This window comes from Periplaneta americana, chromosome 5 (assembly GCF_040183065.1).
Source record: "Periplaneta americana isolate PAMFEO1 chromosome 5, P.americana_PAMFEO1_priV1, whole genome shotgun sequence".
NCBI classification, from domain to species: domain Eukaryota; kingdom Metazoa; phylum Arthropoda; class Insecta; order Blattodea; family Blattidae; genus Periplaneta; species Periplaneta americana.
In genome coordinates this window covers 28,809,533-28,836,288 of record NC_091121.1, presented here as the reverse complement: position 1 = coordinate 28,836,288, position 26,756 = coordinate 28,809,533, and the positions used below count along the sequence as shown (strand labels likewise).

Below are 26,756 nucleotides of genomic sequence, written 5' to 3'. Positions count from 1 at the left end.
GTACTGAGTTACTGAGTATAGTACGTTTCAGAAATATGTTCGTGTTTTCCAGTGACGAAGGAGCTTTCAATATTGAAACATATTTTCGTACGGGTACTGTCGTCCGTTTCCCTATGTCGCACACCGGTTTCCCCCACCTGCTTCTGTTCGCCCCTCTGTTAAGTCTAGTAGCTGGGTTATCTTAGCTCTTTTCTGAAAACATTAATTTCTGTTAGGAATTGGACGTCTACGTAATATTACACATGAGTTTAAAATAACTTAAATAAAAGGGCCTCCTTAAGTAATTAACTGTCACGTGATTCCCCCCCCCCCAAATTTCTACAACCCTGCGACAAAACCACTTGAACGGAGAGTAGGTAGCATTTCTGAGTGATTTTATCTTTTCGGATATGGCAGAAGTGAAGATTGAATTTACAGTACGTAAGATACTCTTTTATAGAGTAGGTACAGAATTATTTCAACATGAGTTACTCGTACGAAGGACGAAACTGGTAATTGGAATTAGATACAATAGTCTATAGTGCGATAATATGCACAAAAGAACTGAAGCCTGTATCGAAATGAACGGCCACCATTTTCAAAAATGTGTTTAAATATCCATATTATGATTATTTTTCAATTTAACTTCATTCTCTATATTGTACGCTAATGTGCTGTAACAGTACAATATACAGTTACTTACTTACTTACTAATGGCTTTTAAGGAACCCGAAGGTTCATTGCCGCCCTCACATAAGCCCGCCATCGGTCCCTATCCTGTGCAAGATTAATCCAGTCTCTATCATCATACCCCACCTCCCTCAAATCCATTTTAATATTATCCTCCCATCTACGTCTCGGCCTCCCTAAAGGTCTTTTTCCCTCCGGTCTCCCAACTAACATTCTATATGCATTTCTGGATTCGTCCATACGTGCTACATGCCCTGCCCATCTTAAACGTCTGGATTTAATGTTCCTAATTATGTCAGGTGAAGAATACAATGCGTGCAGTTCTGCGTTGTGTAACTTTCTCCATTCTCCTGTAACTTCATCCCGCTTAGCCCCAAATATTTTCCTAAGCACCTTACTCTCAAACACCCTTAACCTATGTTCCTCTCTCAGAGTGAGAGTCCAAGTTTCACAACCATACAGAGCAACCGGTAATATAACTGTTTTATAAATTCTAACTTTCAGATTTTTGGACAGCAGACTGGATGATAAGCGCTTCTCAACCGAATAATAACACGCATTTCCCATATTTATTTTGCGTTTAATCTCCTCCCGAGTGTCATTTATATTTGTTACTGTTGCTCCAAGATATTTGAATTTTTCCACCTCTTCGAAGGATAAATCTCCAATTTTTATATTTCCATTTCGTACAATATTCTGGTCACGAGACATAATCATATACTTTGTCTTTTCGGGATTTACTCCCAAACCGATCGCTCTACTTGCTTCAAGTAAAATTTCCGTGTTTTCCCTAATCGTTTGTGTATTTTCTCCTAACATATTCACGTCATCCGCATAGACAAGAAGCTGATGTAACCCGTTCAATTCCAAACCCTGCCTGTTATCCTGAACTTTCCTAATGGCATATCCTAGAACGAAGTTAAAAAGTAAAGGTGATAGTGCATCTCCCTGCTGTACACTGCATAATTAATACTTCCGAATGGATGGCTGAATTCGTCTGTAAAAACACTAATTGTTAATACAGTACTGTATTTTGATTAAACTAAAACCTAATGAAAATTATCAAACTCAAAATTTCGATATTTCCTAGTTTACATAAATGGATGAACTAATTTTCTTCCCTCCTATACCTAGTAAAGTGATTTGTATTTTACGCCAGTATCATCGAACTCCAGTCGCGGAAAGGGTAGCAAACGGTGTTTCCTGTTTCAATCGTTAATAGAAAGGTATAGCCAGGTTAATATTAAAAATGTTAGTAAAAATAAAATGATGTTCCTGTATTAGTACGTCTACCTCCTACGGTGCAACGTTATAGCAAAGTGAAATACAGATTCCGCAATCGGAGAGACAAAGTGAGGAAAGGAAAAAATGGTCTTGGAAAACAATGTAACGGCTAACGTCGAAATATTCTAGGTGAAGAATAAAGAAGGCAAGAGCAATACTTCCATGGTTTGGAGTATCAATCACAACTTTACGGTTTATGTGCTTGCGTTAAGCTATAGGTGAATTTTTAATCAGGATGCTAGGACTGCAGGGAGTAGTTGAAGAACTTTGTGGTCGGACTCAGCCACAAAGGAACTAGTGAGGCCCTCCCGCCAAGTCTCCAGGGTACCCGAGGCGTGTTTACAGTGCGACAGAATATTAATGCACATTTACTAATAACGGCAAGTGTGTTTATCTCTAATTAACAGATTGAACAAGCCTCTCTGTCTTCCAGCTCCACAATTCATCCCAATGAGCGTTCTCGCACCAAAACATCATGTGCGTTTAGAGGAAAATGTGTACAGATTTATACCTTGTCAGCTTTTTAGCTATCATGCACCACACAGTATTAAAAATAAACTACCAATCTCTTTTTATTTGTTCGTTTAAAGGACTGTGTGTGTGACTACATTCGGTTGTAATGCATTATTATTATTATTATTATTATTATTATTATTATTATTATTATTATTATTATTATTATTATTATTATTATTATTTCTAGAAAAACTTCTTCACTGAAATTTAATTATTATCTAAATAATGTACTAATTAACAGAACAGATTGCGTAAAAGATTTGGGAATATTCTTTGACAGTAAATTATATTTTCATAGTCACGTTGATTACATTTACAATCACGCAATCAGAATGTGAAGAATAATACGGTCAATAACTTATTCTTTCTCAACGCCCGATTCTCTTTTAATGCTATACTATACATTGGTGCGATCGAAACTCGAATATGCATCCGTAGTTTGGAACTCGATTACAACTACGGACTCGGCTAAATTAGAAAATATACAAAGAAAATTTATATCCTTGTGTTCATTCAGATTTCTGCCCATTAATTCCGGGAAAAATTATGAGAGAAAATGTGAATATTTTAATTGTCAAAATCTATATGCTAGACGCCATGAGCTAGAGTATCTGTTCTTTTGTAAAGTCCTCAAAGGTGATATATCCTGTGACACTTTCTTAAACAATATTACCTTACGTATTCCAACAAAAGATATGAGAGCCCACAAACTTTTCTATATTAGAAATTCGAAATTTCTTTCACCAGTCTCCAGATGCATTAAAAATGCCAACATGCATGGCTGCGAATTCGATCCCTTCAATGTATAGACTTAGTTTGCTCTTGGCAACGATTTATCATTTATGTATTATTTTAGGCATTATACTCAATTAACATTGTCTCATAGTATTCTTAGTTATCCATTCATCGTCATTATTGTAATTAATTGTAATTATATTTATGTGTAATAATTATTTTTGTTTTATGTTTTTGTTATATTTGTGCTGAACTGTAATTGGCCACTGGCTGTTGTACAGCACATTAAATAAATAAATAAAATAAAATAAAAAAATTATTATTATTATTACTATTATTACTATTATTATTATTATTATTATTATTATTATTATTATTATTATTATTATTATTATTATTGATTTCAAAAAGGCATATGACTCGGTTAAGAGAGAAGTTTTATATGATATTTTTATTGAATTTGGTATTCCCAACAAACTAGTTCGATTAATTAAAATGTGTCTCAGTGAAACATACAGCAGAGTCCGTATAGGTCAGTTTATGTCAGATGCGTGTCCAATTCACTGTGGGCTAAAGCAAGGAGATGCACTATCAGCTTTACTTTTTAACTTCGCTCTAGAGTATGCCATTAGGAAAGTCCAGGATAACAGAGAGGGTTTGGAATTGAACGGGTTATATCAGCTGCTTGTCTATGCGGATGACGTGAATATGTTAGGTGAAAATACACAAACGATTAGGGAAAACACGGGAATTTTACTGGAAGCAAGTAAAGAGATAGGTTTGGAAGTAAATCACGAAAAGACAAAGTATATGATTATGTCTCGTGACGAGAATATTGTACGAAATGGAAATATAAAAATTGGAGATTTATCTTTTGAAGAGGTGGAGAAGTTGAAATATCTTGGAGCAACAGTAACAAATATAAATGATACTCGGGAGGAAATTAAACGCAGAATAAATATGGGAAATGCGTGTTATTATTCGGTTGAGAAGCTTTTGTCATCCAGTCTGCTGTCAAAAAATCTGAAAGTTAGAATTTATAAAACAATTATATTACCGGTTGTTCTGTATGGTTGTGAAACTTAGACTCGCACTTTGGGAAAGGAACACAGATTAAGGGTGTTTGAGAATAAGGTGCTTAGGAAAATATTTGAGGCTAAGCGGGATGAAGTTACCGGAGAAGGAAGAAAGTTACACAACGCAGAACTGCACGCATTGTATTCTTCATCTGACATAATTAGGAACATTAAATCCAGACGTTTGAGATGGGCAGGGCGTGTAGCACGTATAGGTGAATCCAGAAATGCATATAGAGTGTTAGTTGGGAGACCGGAGGGAAAAGGACCTTTGGGGAGGCCGAGACGTAGATGGGAGGATAATATTAAAATGTATTTGAGGGAGGTGGGATATGATGATAGAGACTGGAGTAATCTTGCACAGGATTGGGACCGATGACGGGCTTATGTGAGGGCGGCAATGAACCTCCGGATTCCTTAAAAGCCATTTATAAGTAAGTAAGTATTATTATAGTATTGCTGCGTTGACTTATTCATACCTTAATGTACTGTATTTCGTTAATTACGTAGCTTAATCTTACAGGAAACTGTATTTGTCTGTCCTAATTATATTATCCCATTTCCTGCATAGACAAAAAAAAAACATACACATATCCTTAAATACTATAACACAGTGGTAGGTTATTTTACGACGCTGTATCAATGTCTCAGGTTATTTAGTGTCTGAATGAATTGAGTCGGGGGTCCAACACCGATAGTTATCTAGCATTTGCTCATAATGGGTTGAGGGAAAACCAGGGAAAAAACCTCAACCAGGTAATTTGCCTCGACTGGGATTCGAACCCGGGTCACCTGGTTTCGCGGCCAGACCAAAGGTGTGGACAACACAGAGGTCGTCAACACTCGCCGAAATGGGTAACGGGTAAAAAGTATATCTGAATATGCACCATTGTGCAGAAGTGGGAGGGAGGGAGCATACCCGCCAGTAGCTTCGGATGGCGAGTCCTTGGCATCAACCCCTTTGATTTGATTACTCCCCCTTTGATTTGATTACCAGGTTGGGTTTTTCCGAGGTTTTCCTATATTTTGGCGAATCCTCGGACCTCACCTCATCTCACTACATCTCGCCAAAATATTGTAAAAAACTGCACAAAATTGTAAAAATTGTAGAAAATTACTAAATTGTAAAACTATAAAAATTTGTAAAAATTGTAATTGTAATATTGTAAAATTTTGACTTGTTCCAGATCTTTAAGCTTCATTGTTCATGTAAGATCTATGGAATAAAATGAATGAATGAATGAATGAATGAATGAATGAATGAATGAATGAATGAATGAATGAATGAATGAATGGATGCACGCTAGTGCAATGTCTTATCCGCGGGTAGAGATGCTAGCCCGAGGGTGCACTGTGTTGATGACTGCAACTCTAACACTTTTTTGCTATTACTTTAAATTTCGTTATTGAAATTTTCAAAACACAGTCTATTAGAATATTTACAGCACAACGACATTAACAATAATAATAATAATAATAATAATAATAATAATAATAATAATAATAATAATAATAATAATAATAATAGGCCCTAATAATAATAATAATATTATTATTATTATTATTATTATTATTATTATTATTATTATTATTATTATTATTATTATTATTGTTGAAGCTTTAATTTAGGATTAACAGCAGATTGTCTCGTACCTTTATTGCAGGGTATGACGTCTGGATTCTTGTCATCCATTTCGTAGAGGTCCTCAACATCGGAGCGAAGAGGAAGAGCAGCCTTCTCCTTGAGCGCCAAGTCCCCGGGACGCGGAGGACTGCCCCTGTTCTGTGCGCGGACTCGTAGGGCACCAACGATCACAATGGCGACTACCAGGAGCACCGCCACAACACCGATCAAGATCCCCAGCACCGGGTTCAGCTCGAACGGTACAGGAGTGCCTGCCACACAAGAAACGATTTCACTTGCTTATTAACTAGTACATAATCCATTAATTCATTCATTCGTTCATTCATTCATTCATCGTATATTCAGACATTGTAGTAGTTAATAAGGATGAATGAATGAATGAATGAATGAATGAATGAATAAGTAGTGGATAGATGGATGGATGAATGAATGAATGGATGAATTAATTAATAAATGAATGAATGGACGGGTGAATGGATGGATGATTGATTGATGCATGAATGAATGGATAGTTGTATGAATGACCGAATGGATAAATAGATGAATGATGGCTTGATGCATGGATAAATGAATGAATGAAAGCGTTGTGATAGTATTCAGATAAGTCAAAATACAATATAATGTAATATAAGAATATTTATTTTACATGTTCAATCGAAATGACTTATCAGGATTTATAAAGAGAGAGAGAGAAATAACTCGTCCGGCCTTAATTAAGGGTGACCACGAGGCGAAATGACTTATCAGGATTTATAAAGAGAGAGAGAGAGAAATAACTCGTCCGGCCTTAATTAAGGGTGACCACGAGGATCCGGAAATTAATAGCAAACAAATATAATCAATTAAATTATGAATACTGTTATAAAAATAAAATGTAATAATTAAGCACCATTGATTATCAAGTAGAAAATAAAATCTTAGATGATGACTATAAAATTATACTTATAAATAAAAGATTTTATTTAAAATTAGCATAGGCCTATCCTTAATTAAGGCCTTCTGAGTGGTGTAAATGAAACTGTATAATCTGCAGGGAATCTTTGAGAATTTGCGAGATGATTTTTTGAATTTCAAAAGATGGTATTGATAATTGTTTTAAAAAAATTATATGTAAATTTTGGTAAAGAACTCCGAGCACCAAAAAATAAACCTGTCACTGACCAATTGAAGAGAGGGATGTTATACTTGGCACTAAGGTAGGGAATACAAGGTTCATAAATGGCCCTCTTTTCCAGATCAACCTGAAGAGCTTGGTTTAGATCTCTTTTTATTAATTTGTGTGATGGTTAAAACCAAATCAATATTCATATCCACTTCAATTTATAACAATAATTAACTGAACTATTGCTTATTAGTATATTATTTTACTTCATTTGTATATGAATGTTAGCCATGATGTCCCATGTTGGGCACAGGCCTCCTGTGATGGGGTTAGAACCCCCTCGACAGGGATGGCTCAAGTGTACTCGCTTGGTGAGCCAATCCAGGCGAGATTGTCGTGTATACTACTTTTATGACATGGTTAATAACCCTGTTCAACTTTAACTAGTCTCAGCACTCTGTTCTTTGTTCATTTTTTTTCTTGCACTACACGCATTATACTGACACTAGCACTTTGAGAAACACTGATTACTATATACACTATTTACCTGACACTTTCTCAACACTGACTTTACTATTTACAAAACTTATCTTACACTTTCACTAATACTGACTTTACTATTTGTATATATGGTTTTAATATGTTTATTTTAAGATTGTTTAAGTATATATTTCATGGTTATTCCAATCACTATAAAATGAATGTACCACATGAGATAGTTTCAATATGTGCCTGAAGATGCCAAATAGGCGAAAACGTTGGCATTAAACATTTTAACTTTAATGAATTATATATATATTTATAAATATTATAATATTACAGACGTGGACAAATTATTAGACTAACACTTTTTCTTGGAAACATAATATAATTCGTCATATCAACTATCAGTGTAATTCACAGGGCCTCTATTGTTGTAAATATGATTGTTTTCATCTTCTGGTATATTTTCCGATGGTTAAGTATATTTTTTCTGGCTATGTTGGTACTATTGGTGTTTTAATTGTATACTGCAGAAGATATTCTCCCATGGCCTGCAAGAAGGCCGGACATGAACGAAATTGAAAATCTGTGATCTATACTGAAGAAGGAAGTGAATAAAAAGAGGCTTACAACAAAACATGGACTCATTTAAGCACTGTCTTATATCTGGCTATATGATACTGATATTCAAGGAAAGTGTCAAACTTTGGTTTCCAGCATCCCTGACAAAATCAACGTGTTAATAAAGAATAAGGGAATGTTCACAAAATATTAATAACCTCAATGCTCAATTTTCTCTTCATTATATCTGTGCAAAATACATTTTTGTTCATTATTTCTACCGATAAATACAGCTTCGTTGCACATATAATTAATTTAGTCTAATAATTTGTCCACGTCTGTATATTATATAGACCTAATATAACTGTCAAACTTGCGATTTCGGGTTCAATAATTTCTCTTGACTATCACTCTTGGGCTTTAGAATTTGAAATTTACATTCCCTTCACACAAATATGGACCCACACCTACCTGTCTGTTTCTCGGCGACTTTGAGCGTGAATCCTTCAACGACGACGGGATCGCTCTTGCCCTTGGAGTTGGCAGCGTACACCAGCATCTTGAGGATCATGCCGGGGCTGAGGCCGCTCACGGTGAAGGAGGGGAACTTGGAGGACACGTTGGCTTGCAGCTGCCCCGTCTGCATGTCGAACACCTCCAGCAGGAAGTACTGCGGCTGCCCGCCGTCGAAGCCCTCCACGCAGTCCACTTCCAAGGATTCGGTGGTCTGGTTAAGAAGCGTGCAGTTGAACGGCGTGTCGGGGTGACCTGGAAGCAATCAAATTCACATACATTAATGTCACCATTCAAGTGTTATGCCCCAGGGCTAAAGAACGCCCTGTATCACGATTTCCTGTGGAGTATTAAACTTGAAACAGGAACAGTGTCAGCGGAATACACGGTCTTAAGATGCTTAGCCAGCGTTATAGAGCCTTGTCGGGAGTGTGGTAAATCACTGCCTACAATGAAAGTATTCTTACGCCACAGATCATCGCTGGACTAATCGCATTGGTCCAGTAGAACAAAGCATGCATTTTAATTGGCTAAAATTATATCACGCATTGTTCGAACTCTTTTCTTGGGCGTAGTCTCATTATAGCGACTTATCACTATAATGCACTGAATCAAATTAAATGTAAGAGATGTTTGATTAAGACATCTGTAAGTACGTGAAATCAAAAGTGCTTTTAAGCCCATCTCACCTGGTGGATGGCGTGGTCGGTACCCCGGGCGGGAAACGGATAACGAAACGTAAAAAGTGTTGGTGAGGAGATGCTGCAGTGAGTTGAGACTGACGGAGGGTGTTAATCGGTTTTTTTTTTTTGGTAAAGAAGAGACGGTAGCGTGATGGCGTCGGCGGCAGAAAACGAAACTTAACTTTGTTTGTACATTTTGTAAATATATAATAAATCAAGTAGAGTTTACAATATTGCAATCATTTCAGACTAAGTTTAGTAATAATGTAGTTTTCCTATAGTATCCTGAGAGCTCGAGCTCTTCCAGCAAAATAGTTTTCCTTTGTTGAGTAAAATAGTGGTGTCAGAAATCCTGATGAGAAAGAACAGAAGTCGAACGCAGTAGCCATCCGGCTAGCAAACAGTGCGACCTAAGTGACAGTAGCACAACACAAGAAATGCATTCTCCTTGTCATTACCACTCTCAACATGTAACATGACAGCTCATTGCAGAACATTAGCTTATGATTTATGGGCCCGGGTTTGAATCTCGATGATGGCGGAGCCGTATTTGTGGTGGATAAAACCACGATTTTACAGGATGTTCGATGTTCTCTTATTTCCTTCCATTATTCCACCGTCACTCACAATTAAATATTCATTATCATTTCAGTACTATCCACCCAAAATAATGCGGCGTGGTGTAACATTTAGAGTGACGTAGCCTACAGCTGACATCAGTGTGAGGATGCAAAGTAAACATTCGGGAGGGGCACGAAATTATAGTGAAAAGTCATCATAGAAAGTACATCTCAAATTTTGTTCCAAGTTTGTATGTGTGAAAATAGTACATTATGCAACGAGCCTATAATGGTAGTAATTAAGACGCGAGTATGTTCATGAAACGAGCGCAAGCGAGTTTCATAATTTTCACACGAGCGTCTTAATTACCATTATAGTCAAGCTTCATACGACTTTTTATGCTCGACCATAGGTTAATAAGTTATTAGTCACATCGAGTGCTTTTGCCGAAATTTCCGGCGTGCAAGTTGCAGCTCGTTATCACTATTGTCCGCCATTTTTACTTTGTCTAACATCGCGCTAGTTATCTTTCGATTGCATATCCGAGAATAATTGATACTTGCGCTTTCATATTGTTACAATGCTATTTTCTGATTGGTGGAACACCTGAACTTTAATGAATAGGTGTACTTTAATGAGGTCCATTAAAGGGCTGCTACCAGGTGTATAATTACTACATTTCGGCATGGTCGAGAATAAAAAATGTTATTTCCAGCTCTACAAAAATATAGATTGGTATGGACAGAACATGACGTTATTTTTGTTTTAGTAGGTTACTTTACGACGCTTTATCAACATCTTAGGTTATTTAGCATCTTTCTTGGCATACCGTAACGCGAACAAAAGACGGCCCTTCAGGCGGTAATGTAGTGGTAGTATCATAGAGGAATGGCAGAATATGTTGATGGCGGGAACAAATGGCACTATACCAAGCTATTTTGTGAAAATTTGGAAAGGTCGCGAAATACGAATTAACAAAATTAAAAGCATGGTTATCATTGTAATTAGGGAGTCCTTGCATGTATTAAAAAATTACATAGAATATATAACTTTTAGGGATAATACTTAAATGTTGTTTTGATCTCTAATTCCATATTAATTAGTAGCCTATGTTTTTCTACATTTAGCCTATTGTATGTATACTTAAATCCTATGTTATTATTCCCGTTATTTTTATTAACGTTGTCTTTTTCGGCAACCTATAAATTCAGAAGGTTGTTTTATAATAAATTGTGTATGTATATGTGTGTGTATATATATATATATATATATATATATATATATATATATATATATATATATATGGCATTTAAGTGTGCTTAAATTCTACAGGCTCATGTCAGTAGATTTACTGGAATGTAAAAGAACTCCTACTGGACAAAATTCTGGCACACCGGCACAATGATACAACCTAGGCAGTTGCAAGTGTCGTTAAATAAACCATAATGTACATACATATATATAATATTTGTAAATGTATATAAGCAGCAACATGAGCTGCTGCCAAGAAGTCAAAAGGAGAATAGCAATAGCAAAGGAAGTTTTAATAGAAAAAGGAGGATCTTCTGCGGACTTCTGGAGAAAGAAATAAGGAAGAGATTAGTGAAGTGCTTTGTGTGCAGTGTGGCATTGTATGGGGCATAAATATGGACATTATGACGAAGTGAAGAGAAGCGATTAGAAGCATTTGAAATGTGGATATGGAGAAAAATGGAGCGTGTGAACTGGACAGACAGAATAAGAAACGAAGCTTGTTGCAGAGAGTGGGTGAAGAAAGAATAATGCTGATACTGATCAGGAAGAGAAAAAGGAATTGGCTGGGTTACTGGTTGAGAAGAAGCTCTCTTCTGAAGGTTGCACTGGAAGGAATGGTGAACGGTAGAAGAGTTCGGAACAGAAGAAGGTATCAGATGATAGACGACATTAATACTGTATGGATCATTTATAGAGACTAAGGCCCAATTGTATAAAACTCCATGACTAAAGATCAACTTTGATCGAAGATCGGAAAGTGAACCGAGTTCAGACACTTCTTCTATTATATGAAAATTTTTCTGCGATCAAATTACCTTGGTTCAAATGCAATCTAATTTCACGTGAAAAGGAATTGGCAACATCGCATAAACAGGTGAAGTATGTGATGCGCGGGCCATGTTGTACACGTTTGTTCAGTATTGCCAATGTAGCGACTTTAACTCCTTTTCAACGATAATTTCCTTAAACTTTCATATGGCTTAAATAGGGATATAACGATCTTTCTGGCACCCCATAGTGACAAAATTGAATCTTTCTTTGTTGATAATGAGAAATCTAGCGACTTTCCAATTACTTTTCGGCGACACTCTGTTGGAGACACTGGTTTGTGTTGTGCATTGTAAATAATGGCGGACAGTAAAAAGAAGAAGGTTGGCCGTTCTCCAAATTGTTATATTGTGGTGTTTGATACTGCTATACATAATAAAGCTTTATAAAACGATAATTTTCGTTTAGTAATACATCAATTGAAAATTAATGTACGTACCTATCATATACATTAATAATTAATGGTTGTTATGACATAATATAATTATAGGTTATGTTATTTGATACTGCTGAACACGATAAAGCCTTATAAAATATAAGAACGTTTGTGTATTAAGGCGAGAAATTGAAAAAAAAAATATATATAAATGTACATACCATATCTATTAATATTAGTAATAATGGTTATTATTTTTGCACAATCTCCCACTCGTATATTTCAAACAGAAAATAAATAACTGAACTTGGATCATCTAACTTAATCGGAGAAATTTCTTCAGTCAAATTTGACTTTAGTTTAAGACAAATTGATCTCAGATTAGACTTTATACAACACAAAATTCCAAGTTCAGCTAGGAGGAGGATCAATTTAACCTCTGATCTAAGATTAAATGGTTTATACAGGGACATCATTTTATTTTTACTTCAATTTTTATTGTACCTGAGTTTTTGAATGTACTTCACTCCCACCCCTTCTACTAATTAAGTTCAACCGTCCTCCACACAGATCCAAGACCGCACATACAGTCATAGTAGCCTAACGGTCACAGTGAACAGTATGATCCAAAAATATGTTCGCGTTTTCCAGTGACGAAAGAGCTTTCATTATTGAATCATTTTCGCACAGGTACTGTCGTCTATTTGCCTACGTCACATCCCGGTTTCCTCCACAGCTTTTATTCGCCTGCTAGTGGCTAGGCTGTCTTAGCTCTTTTCTGAGAACATTAATTTCTGTTAGGTATTGGATGTCTACGTAATATTATACAACTGTTTAAAATAACTTAAATAAAAGGGCCTCGTTATGTAATTAACTGTCACGTGATTTTCCCCCTTTCTACGACCCTACGACAAAACCCCTTGGACGGACAGTAGATAGTATGTCTGAGTAATTTTATCTTTTCGGATCGGTAAGATGTGAAGATTGAATTTACAGTACGTAAGGTACTCTTTTACAGAGTAGAATAGAATTATTTTAACATGAGTTACTAGTACAAAGAACGAAATGGGTATTTGGGATTAGGTGCAATAGTCTATAGTACGATAATATGCACATCAGAACTGAAGCCTGTATCGAAATAAACGTCCACCATTAAAAAAAAATTGTGGTTAAATATCCATATTATGATTATTTTTCAATTTAACTTCATTCTCTATATTGTACGCTAATGTGCTATAGACAGTATAATATACACTGCATAATGAATGCGTACACATGCACAGCTCAGTTTGTGAGTAAGAACACTCACTGTTAATACTGTACTGTATTTTGATTAAACAAAAACCTAATGAAAATGATCAAATTCAAAAGAGCGATATTTCCTATTTTACGTAAATAGATGAACTACTTTTCTTCCCTCCTATACCTAGTAAAGTGATTTGTTTGTATATTACGCCAGTATCATCGAACTCCAGTCATGAAAGTGGGTAGGAAACGGCGTTGATCCAGAGATATAGGCAAGTTAGTATTAAAAATGTTAGTAAAAATAAACTGATGTCCCTGTACAACCGGCCCGAGGAAGGCAGAGAAAAGGAAAGACTGGCGAATGCTGGGTGTGCAGCGAAAGACCTGCCCTTGGGGGAGAACATGACGAATGAATGAATGAATGAATGAACGAATGAATGGATGGATGGATGAATGAACGGATGGATGAATGAACGAATGAATGAATGGATGGATGAATGAGCGAATGAATGAATAGATGGATGAATGAACGAATGAATGGAGGATGAATGAATGGATGGATGAATGAACGAATGAATGGATGGATGAATGAATGGACGAATGGATGGATGAATGAACGAATGAATGGATGAATGAACGAATGAATGGATGAATGAACGAATGAATGGATGAATGAACGAATGAATGAATGAATGAATGAACGAATGAATGGATGGATGAATGAACGAATGAATGGATGAATGAACGAATGAATGGATGGATGGATGAATGAACGAATGAATGGATGGATGAATGAACGAACGAATGAATGAACGAATGAATGGATGGATGAATGAACGACTGAATGAATGGATGGATGAATGAACGAATGGAGGATGAATGAATGGATGGATGAATGAATGAATGGATGGATGAATGAACGAATGAATGGATGAATGAACGAATGAATGAATGAATCAATGAATGGATGGATGAATGAACGAATGAATGAGTGAATGGATAGATGGATGAATGCATGAATGGATGAATGGACGAATGAATGAATGAATGGATGAACGAATGAATGGATGGATGAATGAACGAATGGATGGACGAATGAACGAACGAATGAATGAATGAACGAATGAATGAATGGATGGATGAACGAATGAATGAATGAGTGAATGAATGAATGTAATCTAGACACACTGATGTGTTCCTTCACCTGCAGCGATGATGTGGAAGACACAGGGCTCCTTCTGCTGGCCGGCCGTGTTGCTGGCCCAGCACATGACGGTGCCGTAGTCCATCTCCGTCATCGGGGTGTAGGTGAGCATGGACTGGGAGACGGTGGATCCGCTTGTTGCGGCCGCCGTGCGGTATCGTGCCTGGGGCACGTCGATGGTCTCTGCAGTGTTGTTGAAAGACCACTTGAAGCTGTCTGGTGGGGGATGGGCCTCCACCTCGCACACCACGTGCGCGTTCTCATGCCGTGCCACTCCGTATACGCGCTTCTGGTCTGGCCGGCAGATCGGCTTATCTGTAACAACAAACACCAATTAATCATGTTGTGCTCTGCAACATCGACTTCAAATGCTGGACACGCGTTGAGATAATTCGATTTCGTTACCAATCTCATCATTTCTCATAATAATTTTATTCATGCTAGTTGGTTATAGTAACTCTCTATTCAGCAGGTTCAACATTTTTTGCCGACAAATAAATAAATAAATAAATAAATAAATAAATAAATAAATAAATAAATAAATAAAAGAATAAGTAAATGCATAAATAAATGAAATATATAAATCAGTAAATAACTAAATAAATAAGTAAATAAATATATATACGTAAATAAATATATAAGTAAATAATAATAAATAAATAAATAAATAAAAGAATAAGTAAATGCATAAATAAATGAATACATATAAATCAGTAAATAACTAAATGAATAAGTAAATAAATATATACATGTAAATAAATCAATATATAAGTAAATAAATAAATAAATAAATGTTCCAAAATTTATAATGAGCATATTAAAATATTTGTGCGAGATCGTGCGTATTTGCTTATTTTCCGCACAGAACCAATACGCGGTAAGTGTGAAATACCACATTCAGTATTCCCAACGTAACACACATAACAATTTCCCTCTTCTTACCGCTTAAGCGCGACATTCATTTTACTGCTTTAGGCTTTTAACATATTATTTTTAGAGACGTTTAACATAGTAATAATTATAAATTGGAAACTTACCACTGCAATTTCACCTAAATTGCAATGTTAATTATTGTTTTTAAATATTTGCAAAAATTAAGTAAAGTCTACTACTCCAAAACTTATTGCATTCCTGATACCAGTAACATTAAGGAAGCCGTAAAAAAATCAACAAGATTCCAGATGCCGATGTTATTACTGCAATATGTTATATAAATAATATTGTTAAAATATTAAAATGAAAAATAAATCATTACATAACCTTACCGTTTGTTTTAAGTTCGCATTTATAGACGGGGGGGGGGTGGAAGACAGACGTATATCACGGCCTGCTGGAGTATAGTAAAAACAGAAAACATTTTATAGCAACAATGTTGAAGAAAGATATTTTGGTTTTCCGAAGTTGCCGTCATTAAACAGAAACCAAGATGGAGATTTCATTGCAACTAATTAGAAATTCGTCTTTCAGGTATGTAATAAACGATCTTCGCACAAAATAATGTACGATACACGAGCGGTATGTTTGTTTTCATGTTCTTGGAAATTAAAAAAGCTCAACTACGTTTCGCTTTTTCAATCTTTGCCTCGACCATGAAAACGTCAACATACCGCTCTTGTAACGTATATTACTATTCCGTTATTTCGAATAACCTCGTATAGGCCCTAATTCTAAGGCAAATGTTTCACTGAGCAAATACCTCTTGTAATTCATGCAATAATTTTAAAAACATTCTGCAATGAGTTATGAAGAAGTGTATTATATTTTTACCCCAGTTTTTAAATAATTTTGCATCATTATATTGACATTTGGCACTATTATATTCTAGCATCTATTACCATTATGTATTTTCTTTCTTTCGTTTGTGTTGTTTTGTTGTTTTCTTATTATGTATTTTGTGTATGTATATATGTAAGCCACCTGTAATTGGAAGCCTGCTTCTGTTGGTGGTGGATTTAAATAAATAAATAAAATTAAATAAATAAATTAAACCAGAGCGACGATACCTTCCATGTAGGAAATCAGAATCTGAATCAAATTAGATGTAGAATTACTATAGGAAAGAAAATATCTTTAGGAACTCACTTCCTAGAGACATTCTTTACTTCTGTTATCACTCAATAATTTCGCCATAAGATACTATTATTCTTATCTATTATGCTCAAGACAATCAGAAAATAATTTCTTCGTATTTGCCGAAAGAATAATATGTCATCTATGCCAAAAGGAACGTCGAATCTTGACAATGGAAATTGGAGAGTTCATGTCAAAACCCCTCATAGAAAGTATTGAAACTCTCATAAATTTAGCTAGTGTACTCTTACAAGTCCTGGCATGAAATATGTCTAAATTTTTGGTCTCATCTTAAAACATGTTCAGTTATAAACATGATTGGAAATGATTTACTATTGACATTTGGAGTATGTTGTTTGTTTATTAAGGTGAAAGACTAAATCTACACCCACTATAGAAAATAACTTGTTTATCGTGTAAGCGAATTCTTTGAACTTGAAAGAAAATTCACAAAAAGCTAGGAACTAGAGAGCTACCCGAAACTAACTTCCGTCCTCATGTAGCACTCCAAATTTTGTCCATATAACGTCATTTTCTTTTTGCAGGAATGTAGTGTGACTCGATACGCATCCACCTGCATTGAACTGAAGATCGTATTACCTTTAGTTACTTCACAGCGACCGTTAAAAATATGAGCTGCAATTGAAAATCACGCTAGCTAAGAGGAAGGGGCAGTAATAAGGTTTCTGATAGAAAAAGCTTCAAAGCAGAGAAATCCAACGTCTAGTTATGCAGGCTACATGGATATAAAAACAGTCAATGGGGTCTGGCCATATTCATTCACAAAGAAACCAAGAAAGTGCCTCCAAATTTTCTCTCGCAAAAAACTCATGACCACTCTCTTTGGGACAGAAAATGAGTATTACTGTTGGATTTCATAGAACGGGACATGAATGAAATGATGTTCTGTAAGACATTAAAAAATTAATGAGATCCATTCAGCTTTCAACCATGACTCAAATCACAGACGGCAGAATTCTATGACGGCGATATCTTAAAACTTGTGAAACGCTACAACAAATATTGCAATTTGGGTGGAGGCTGCTATATTGGAAAATAGTTGAATGTTGTAGTTTTGAGTTCTGTATAATGAAATGTCTGCAACTGCATCTATTATTTTAACGATATAACGGAAGTTAATTTCCTGTCAGCCTCTGCAAAGTATGGAAAAAACACTTGTTAATGTCGGTGGATTATGTGTAGCTATGATAGGAATAATCCTACAAGAGGATCAATATTAATATGAACTGCACACTAACATCCTGTAGAGAGGAAATGAAGCATTAATGTTAGTTTTTATTGCGGCCACATACAAGAATTTGTCTTATATTTACGACGTGTCATATAAATTCTATGTCCTAGTAAGATCTGAGACCATATAGGCCTACTTTCTTACTTACTGGCTTTTAAGGAACCCGCAGGTTCATTGCCGCCCTCACATAAGCCCGCCATCGGTCCCTATCCTGACCTAGATTAATCCAGTCTCTATCATCATATCCCACCTCCCTCAAATCCATTTTAATATTATATTCCCATCTATGTCTCGGCCTCCCCAAAAGTCTTTTTCCCTCCGGCCTCCCAACTAACACTCTATATGTATTTCTGGATTCGCCCATACGTGCTACATGCTCTGCCCATCTCAAACGTCTGGATGTTCCTAATTATGTCAGGTGAAGAATATAATGCGTGCAGTTTTGTGTTGTGTAATTTTCTCCATTCTTCTGTAACTTCATCCCTCTTAGCCCCAAATATTTCCCTAAGCACCTTATTCTCAAACACCCTTAACCTATGTTCCTCTCTCAAAGTGAGAGTCCAAGTTTCACAACCATAAAGAATAACCGGTAATATAACTGTTTTATAAATATTAACTTTCAGATTTTTTACAGCAGACTGGATGATAAAAGCTTCTCAACCGAATAATAACACGCATTTCCCATATTTATTCTGTGTTTAATTTCCTCCCGAGTATCATTTATATTTGTTACTGTTGCCCCCAGGTATTTGAATTTTTCCACCTCTTCAAAAAATAAAGATCTGAGATCTGTGTGAAATGATTAAAGGGTCGCTATGGAGAATATGAAGCAAAATCGGTTTTCATTTGAGCAACACTCAAATTTTTGTCCTGTTAAGGGGTGACGAGTGAAATTTTGGTCATTATCAGCCAAAAATCGCATTTTCGTTTTATTGTAAAAATGAATCTGCAATCTCTTATTTATATGTTAAGCAAGTGTCAATGCTCAACGGCGCTCGAAGGCATAAAAAATACGCAATATATAAATGGCTTCATCATTGAACTTCAATTCCATGCAAATTTTACGAGATGTTTTCTCACGCTTTCTTTTCAGCACATTTCGTTAGGTTGGAAGTGTAAAGGCTCTTATAATTTTGATCCTAGGAACATGCAAATTTTAATGCATTTTCTGTACACTGTGGTTAACAAAATAGCGCATGGGTTTTATGACTAAATGAACACTTTTTGAAATAAAAAGTGAAATATTTATAGTGGCAATGGAAAATTTCTATTATTAGTTATGCAGTGGTTATAAAAATTGTTTCCCCCTTTTGTAATAAAGATATAGGAAGACTGATACGTGATTTTTTTTAAAATATGCCATTAATCTTGCAAAAAAAAAGTTCAAACATTTGACTCAAACATTGAGCGATATTTTTCGTTTTTTCATAATATTTTTGTTAGTACCTTTGGGGAGGCCGAGACGTAGATGGGAAGATAATATTAAAATGGATTTGAGGGAGGTGGGATATGATGATAGAGACTGGATTAATCTTGCTCAGAATAGAGACCGATGGCGGGCTTATGTAAGGGCGGCAATGAAGCTCCGGGTTCCTTAGAAGCCGTAAGTAAGTAAGAAAGTAAGAACGCAAGTAAGAACGTAAGTAAGAAAGTAAGTAGGTAAGAAAGTAAATAAGAAAGTAAGTAGACTAAGTAAGAAAGTAAGTAGACTAAGTAAGAAAGTAAGTAAGTAAGAAAGCAAGTAAGGAAATAAGTAAGTAAGGAAGTAAGTAAAAAAGTAAGTAAGTAAGAAAGTAAGTAAGTAAGAAAGTAAGAAAGAAAGTAATAAAGTAAGTAAGTAAGAAAGTCAGTAAGTAAGAAAGTAAGTAAGAAAGTAAGTAAGAAAGAAAATAAGTTAGTAAGTAAGAAAGTAAGTAAGAAAGTAAGTAAGAAAGAAAGTAAGTAAGAAAGTAAGTAAGTAAGAAAGTAAGAAAGTAAGTAAGAAAGTAAGTAAGAAAGTAAGTAAGAAAGGAAGTAAGAAAGTAAGTAAGTTAGAAAGTAAGTAAGAAGTAAGTAAAAAGTAAGTAAGAAAGTAAGAAAGAAAGAAAGTAAGAAAGTAAGTAAGTAAGTAAGAAAGTAAGTAAGAAAGTAAGTAAGAAGGAAAGTAAGTAAGAAGGAACGTAAGTAAGAAAGAAAGTAAGAAAGTAAGTAAGAAAGTAAGTAAGTAAGAAAGTAAGAAGGTAAGTAAGTATTTTTGCTAATAACTCAGAAACTAATTGACTCACAGAAATGGAACTTCACCAAATCGTTATCTACCACACCGTGATTATTATACAAAATTAAGGACGTAGCTTGAAAAATGTAGAAAACAGAAATTTCATCCATCACCCCACTTAAGAAATAATACACATCTGCAACGATTCTGAAATTGGTTATTGTCAAAGGTGACCTGGACAGTTACGATGGCAGAGACATCAATGATACTGGCAGACCGCAGTCAAAGGGTAAATATATATATATATATATATATATATATATATATATTTTGTGAAGAAAAAGAACATCGAAAGACACAAAAGGAAGATGGAGAAATCAGAACGGAAATTATCAGATGGATCATACAGACAGCCAAATTGTTGGCTTTGTGACTGACATGTCTCTTCTCAGAAGCTCAGCTAGACGGGAAGCTTAGACAAATGAGCAAAATAGGAGAAGAGACCGTGAGAAGGGATACTGGTTGTTACGTAGTGACGGATATAAGAATGTTATTCCTTAGCTATTTCAATTATATGAACTATAGTTATGTGCCTATCTTTAAATCAGAAATTACAAATTAGTTACTGTATATTTATTCATGGCACAAAATAAGTCGTGTCCTATCATCATCATCATCATCATCATCATCATCATCATCATCATCATCATCATCATCATCATCATCATCATCATCATCAGGCTTAGGATCCGAGCCACCTTAAGAATGAAGTGAAGTTATAGTGCAACAGAATACAGATGGAGAGAGGTGGCGCGTTGAGTTTTGTTTACCTGTGCGTCAGTGTACAATCAGGTTCGTGATCAGAGGTACAGTATTCTTCTGTCTCTCCCTACGAAACGAACTCAGGCCATCATATTGCATTTTCAATTCATAGTGAACAGTTTTTTCGAACTAGTGCAAGTATGTACATGGTTGTTCAATGTAACGCTAATGCCTTCAACGTCGTCGACAGACATGAAAACTTGTGAGGCATGTATCATACTTCATTTTTCACCGTCAGTAGATTGTATTATTCATTCATTCATTCATTCATTCATTCATTCATTCATTCATTCAATCATTCATTCATTCATTCATAATATTCTGCCCAAAGGCAGGTCTTTCACTGCAAATCCTGAATTCTCCAATCCTTCCTATTTTCTGCCTACCCGTTTGTCTCTTCATGCGATCCATATATATTAATGTCGTCTATCATCTGATGTTTTCTTTTGCCCCGAACTCTCCTCCCGTTCACCATTCCTTCCACTGCATCCTTCAGTAGACAGTTTCTTCTCAACCAGTGACCCAGCTAATTCCTTTTCCTCTTTCTGATCAGTTTCAGCATCATTCTTTCTTCATCTACACTTTACAACACAGCTCCGTTTCTTATTCTGTCTGTATTGTACTATTAACAGCAGAATATAACGCAGCACATTGACGTCGTTGTTTACATTCACAGTATGTCTGTCTACTATGTTCAAGGAACTCTGTAGTCAAGTTGTGCGTACATTTGTTACTAAAGTGTCCCGGATCCTAAGCATTATTATTATTATTATTATTATTATTATTATTATTATTATTATTATTATTATTATTATTTTACTTCTTTATTTACCCTAAAAAAGGACAAGTCCTATGATGGATTAAAACAAAAAATTTGTCACACTTGCCATGTTCACACTGAAGACTGGCAGCAATTAGACGCGTTAGGGAGTTCTTCTCTCGAGATTAAATAAAAAAATGTAGTCCATGATTAGTGTATTCTTGTCCTACAATGGAGGATTTCATTCATAGTGTTCTGCCCAAGGTCAGGTCTTTCACTGCAAATTCAGCATTCTCCAGCCTTTCTTATTTTCTGCCTTCTTCTTAAGTCTCCGCATATGATCCATATATCTTAATGTCGTCTATCATCTGATAGCTTCTTCTCCCCCGAATTCTTCTCCCGTTCACCATTCCTTCCAGTGCATCCTTCAGTAGGCAGTTTCTTCTCAACCAGTGACTCAGCCAACTCCTTTTCCTCTTGGTGATCAATTTCAGCATCATTCTTTCTTCATTTCAAATACTTCTATTTGCTTCTCTTCACTTCGTCGTATTGTCCATGTTTCTTCCTCATACAATGCTACTCTCCACAATAAGCATTTCACTCTTCATTAGTTCTCTCTCCAGAGGTCCGCAAGAGATGCTCCTTTTTCTATTAGAAGCTTCCTTTGCCATTGCTATTCACAATTGAGGATGTGTCTATAATATTAATGTGGGTTATGTAAAATGACGATGACTTTGAAGTACAGGGACATCATTTTATTTTTACTTCAATTTTTATTGTACCTGAGTTTTTTAATGTACTTCACTCCCACCCCTTCTACTAAGGAAGTTCCAACTCCACACAGAACCAAGACCGCAGATAGTAAGCAGTACTGAGTTACTGAGTATAGTACGTTCCAGAAATATGTTCGCGTTTTCCAGTGACGAAAGAGCTTTCAATATTGAATCATATTTTCGCACAGATACTGTCCGTTTGCCTACGTCGCATCCCGATTTCCCCCACCTGCTTCTGCTCGCCCCTCTGTAATAGCTGGGCTGTCTTAGCTCTTTTCTGAAAACATTAATTTCTCTCAGGAATTGGACGTTTACGTAATATTATACAGCTGTTTAATTTAACTTAAATAAAAGGGCCTCGTTAAGTAATTAACTGTCACGTGATTTCCTCCCTTTCTACAATCCTGCGGCATAACCACTTGGACGGACAGTAGATAGCATGTCTGAGTAATTTTATATTTTCGGGTCGGGCAGAAGTGAAGATTGAATACACAGTACGTAGAGTAGGTACAGAATTATTTCAACATGAGTTACTAGTACGAAGGACGAAACTGGCAATTGGAATTAGATGCAATAGTCTATAGTGCGATAATATGCACAAAAGAACTGAAGCCTGTATCGAAATGAACGGCCACCATTTTCAAAATTGTGTTTAAATATTCATATTATGATTATTTTTCAATTTAACTTCTTTCTCTATATTGTACGCTAATGTGCTGTAGACAGTATAATATACACTGCATAATGAATACGTTCGCATGGATAACTCACTTCGTGAGTAAAAACACTTATTCTTAATACAGTAGGCCTACTGTACTTTGATTAAAGAAAAACCTAATGAAAATTATCAAACTCAAAATCGCGATATTTCCTAGTTTACGTAAATGGATGAACTACTTTTCTTCCTTTCTTATACCTAGTAGAGTGATTTATGTTTTACGCCAGTATCATCGAACTCCAGTCTTGGAGGGGGGAGCAAGCGGTGTTTCCGGTTCTCTAAAGGTATAGACAGGTTAATATTAAAAATGTTAGTAAAAATAAAATGATGTCCCTGTAGATTTTTATAATCCCCCTCTGTATGCAGTAACTTTCTGATCACACCTTGTACTCTTCGAAACTTTATCTATTCATATCGACGTGTACTTATTCTTATATACTAATTCCCAAACCAATTAATGTTGCTGAACAGTGCGGACTCCCGCAATTTCTGGCTCTTGCTTGTCTGTACGTAGTACGCCGCTAAACTTCTCTCGACTTGGATACCATACAAAAGGTGAGCTAGGAATTCCAAACCACAAGCGACACAACTTTTCAACAGGCGCTCTCCATCCTGCGTTGTGGGGTCCAAGCTGTGGGCTTTCCTCTTGTACAATATACATCTAGCGTTATGTATGGTAAATCCTTACGTACACAACACATTGATTTAATCACAGGACTATACTGACGGTATTCTAGCCCGCTTAAAACCTCTTGTCCTCTTTCCGCCTTCCCCTTCCCCTCCAATGAGCCCACAATTGTAATTCACAAAGTAATCCCACACCAGATTTAGACTGGGAGCTATTATTCAAAAGCCAGTGCTGTACCCTAACTCCCTTCCGCCAAATGAATGTATGTAGGTTATACTCCGCAAGTATTTCCTGATAGTACTGTACTCTAGGAACAAGGCTTACAAAGTACACCCATTGTCACGGAGGCTAAGCTGCTCATAGCATCCATAAACTGAATTCTCATACCCTGTGACGGAGAAAAGAAAAATCGTAAGGCGAAAGGGCACTCGAGGGCCAAAGAAAAACGAAACTGAATGACAGAACTTTAGAATGCAGTTCTTTGGGAGACATTTAACGACATCTATACTAATAATAAAGCTGTAGCCTAAATTTTTCTGTCAATTTTCGATTTTCCAAAAATAATTGGTCCTAACATATAGCCTATAATTAACCACCCTGAAACCGAAAATCGCTTTTTTGAAATTTTTGTATGTCTGTCTGTCAGTCTGTCTGTCTGTCTGTTCGTTACCTTTTCACGCGATAATGGCTGAACGGATTTCGATGAAAATTGGAATATAAATTAAGTTCGTTGTAACTTAGATTTTAGGCTATATGGCATTCAAAATACATTATTCAAAAGGGGGGTTATAAGGGGGTCTGAATTAAATAAATCGAAATATTTCGCTTATTATTGATTTTTGTGAAAAATGTTACATAACAAAAGTTTCTTCAAAAATAATTTACGATAAGTTGTATTCCTTGAAAAATTTTGATAAGACTGATATTTAATGAGATAAATGAGTTTTAAAATTAAAATAACTGCCATCTAAGGCCGTGTAACGAAAAAAACAAATGACTTCGTCTATAAGGGGCCTTGGACAGCAATAATCGAAAGCTATGAAAGATAGCCTATAGATAATGTTTCTGTGTTTGTATGAAGTAATATCAGAAGCTAAATTAACCGATTTGTATAATTAATTATTAATTCACCATTGGAAAATGTAGTTTCTCTGGATGGACATAATGCTATAATGTTATTACAGTAACTTCTGAGTGAATCGATGACAGGTAACATTAAAATAGCTTCTTATGCCCAGAAAACTTGATAGGCTATTCTGTACATTCGTTTCCTGTATTTCCTAAAATAATTTTTATTGCCAAATGAGTGGTCTCTGGATCGAAATGATCGCATTTTAATTATGCAAATACAATTTAAATTAAGTAACATAATAAACGATTTATCCTTATATCAAACACGAATGTTCCCTGGATCAAATGTCCTATTTTAATTATGTAATTACTTTATATTTATTTCTAACGGGTGCAGCGGAGCGCACGGGTACGGCTAGTATTTAATAAAATTTTAATTTTCAGAGTTTGGATAAGGGGGTATATCTACTTCAAACATATTTTTTAAATTTTCGAAAACTCTGGCAATTCTTTTTATAACCAATCACTATTTCCCTCCTCTTAAATTTGATATAATTTGCAAACAACTTTTCTTCATATTGGATTATTTCTTTCCAGGACATTAATATACAGTAGAACCTCTATTATCCGTGGTAATGAAGGGGGCTGAGTGAATGGTTAATCCAAAAAACCGGATAATCCGTACCATAAAAAGTTTTCATAAACTAAGTATATAATATTTTCGTAATTTCCTCCATGGTCTTTTCTTTTAAACCGCTAGGTAGTGGATCAGAAGTTCAATAATTTAAGTCTGTTTTTTCACAGTTCATGTTTGTCAGTCATTAAAACATTATTTGTTGTACTTAAATCTGGTTTTCAACGACGGCTTTTTAATGGCCAAGAGAACTCCTTATGACGACTGTCTGTGGAAAGATAGGAATACTAGAGGTCTCATGTTCTATATTTACAAATTTTATACAGTTTATATTTTGTTTTTCATTAGCCTAAATCGCGTACAGTTGTATTTCATATCTCGTATTATGATATGAGATGAACCACATTTTCTCTTTTCCCAAACCACTCAATTACTTGCATTTTTTGCCGTAGTATAACATGTTTTCTTTTGGCGCTTGCACAGAAGTTAAACAGTATCCGTCTTACTAATAAACTGTGTATACTTTTTATACGAGACTTATGCAGAGTTGAGACAGAAAACGTTACTAATAAACCGTGAATAAGCTATGGACGTATAAATAGGCTGTAACTATACAATGGAAATTGCTTTGCAGTAGTTATATAAACGAAACCCCTTGTTTAAGCGTTGTATATAGAGAAAAAATTGCCGCCCCTTTAACAGCTGTTCGTATCGACTGTCATTTTATGATGATGGTTACCTTGTAACCACATAAGAAGAAACCGAAGGTCATAGAATTATTAGAATTAATATTGCTGTAGCTTGTACTCTTTGACCAAAATGTAGTGTGGTAATCGATTAGAGCCAGTTGTACTATCGATATTTAACACGCCACACTAGAGCGCTCTACCGGATGCAATAGAGAACCTCAGTTATTCTATTACCTTTCGTAATGAAATAATAACGAAACTATGACGTAGCTGTGTAACAGTTATACTGTTATACACGACGTATGTAGTGATTATTAGTAAGGAATTTACGCACGACTTCTAAACGAGCTATTCATTGTATAAGTATAAGACAGTTAAACGTCTGTATATAGAGTTTTTATTAGTAAGAC

The 26,756-nt window shown here is 35.5% G+C and overlaps 1 protein-coding gene across 1 annotated transcript in view; it reads right to left on the bottom strand.

Moving 5' to 3' along the window:
- The window catches only part of LOC138700581 (nephrin-like), a 1,373,770-nt gene that overhangs the window by 63,924 nt on the left and 1,283,090 nt on the right, over positions 1 to 26,756 (bottom strand). The window contains exons 10-12 of the mRNA XM_069827162.1: positions 14,736 to 15,050; positions 8,543 to 8,839; positions 5,934 to 6,176 (exon numbers count right to left, since the gene is read on the bottom strand). Coding sequence (XP_069683263.1) covers positions 5,934 to 6,176; positions 8,543 to 8,839; positions 14,736 to 15,050 — 855 coding nt within the window. The remainder of the gene's footprint in view (positions 1 to 5,933; positions 6,177 to 8,542; positions 8,840 to 14,735; positions 15,051 to 26,756) is intronic.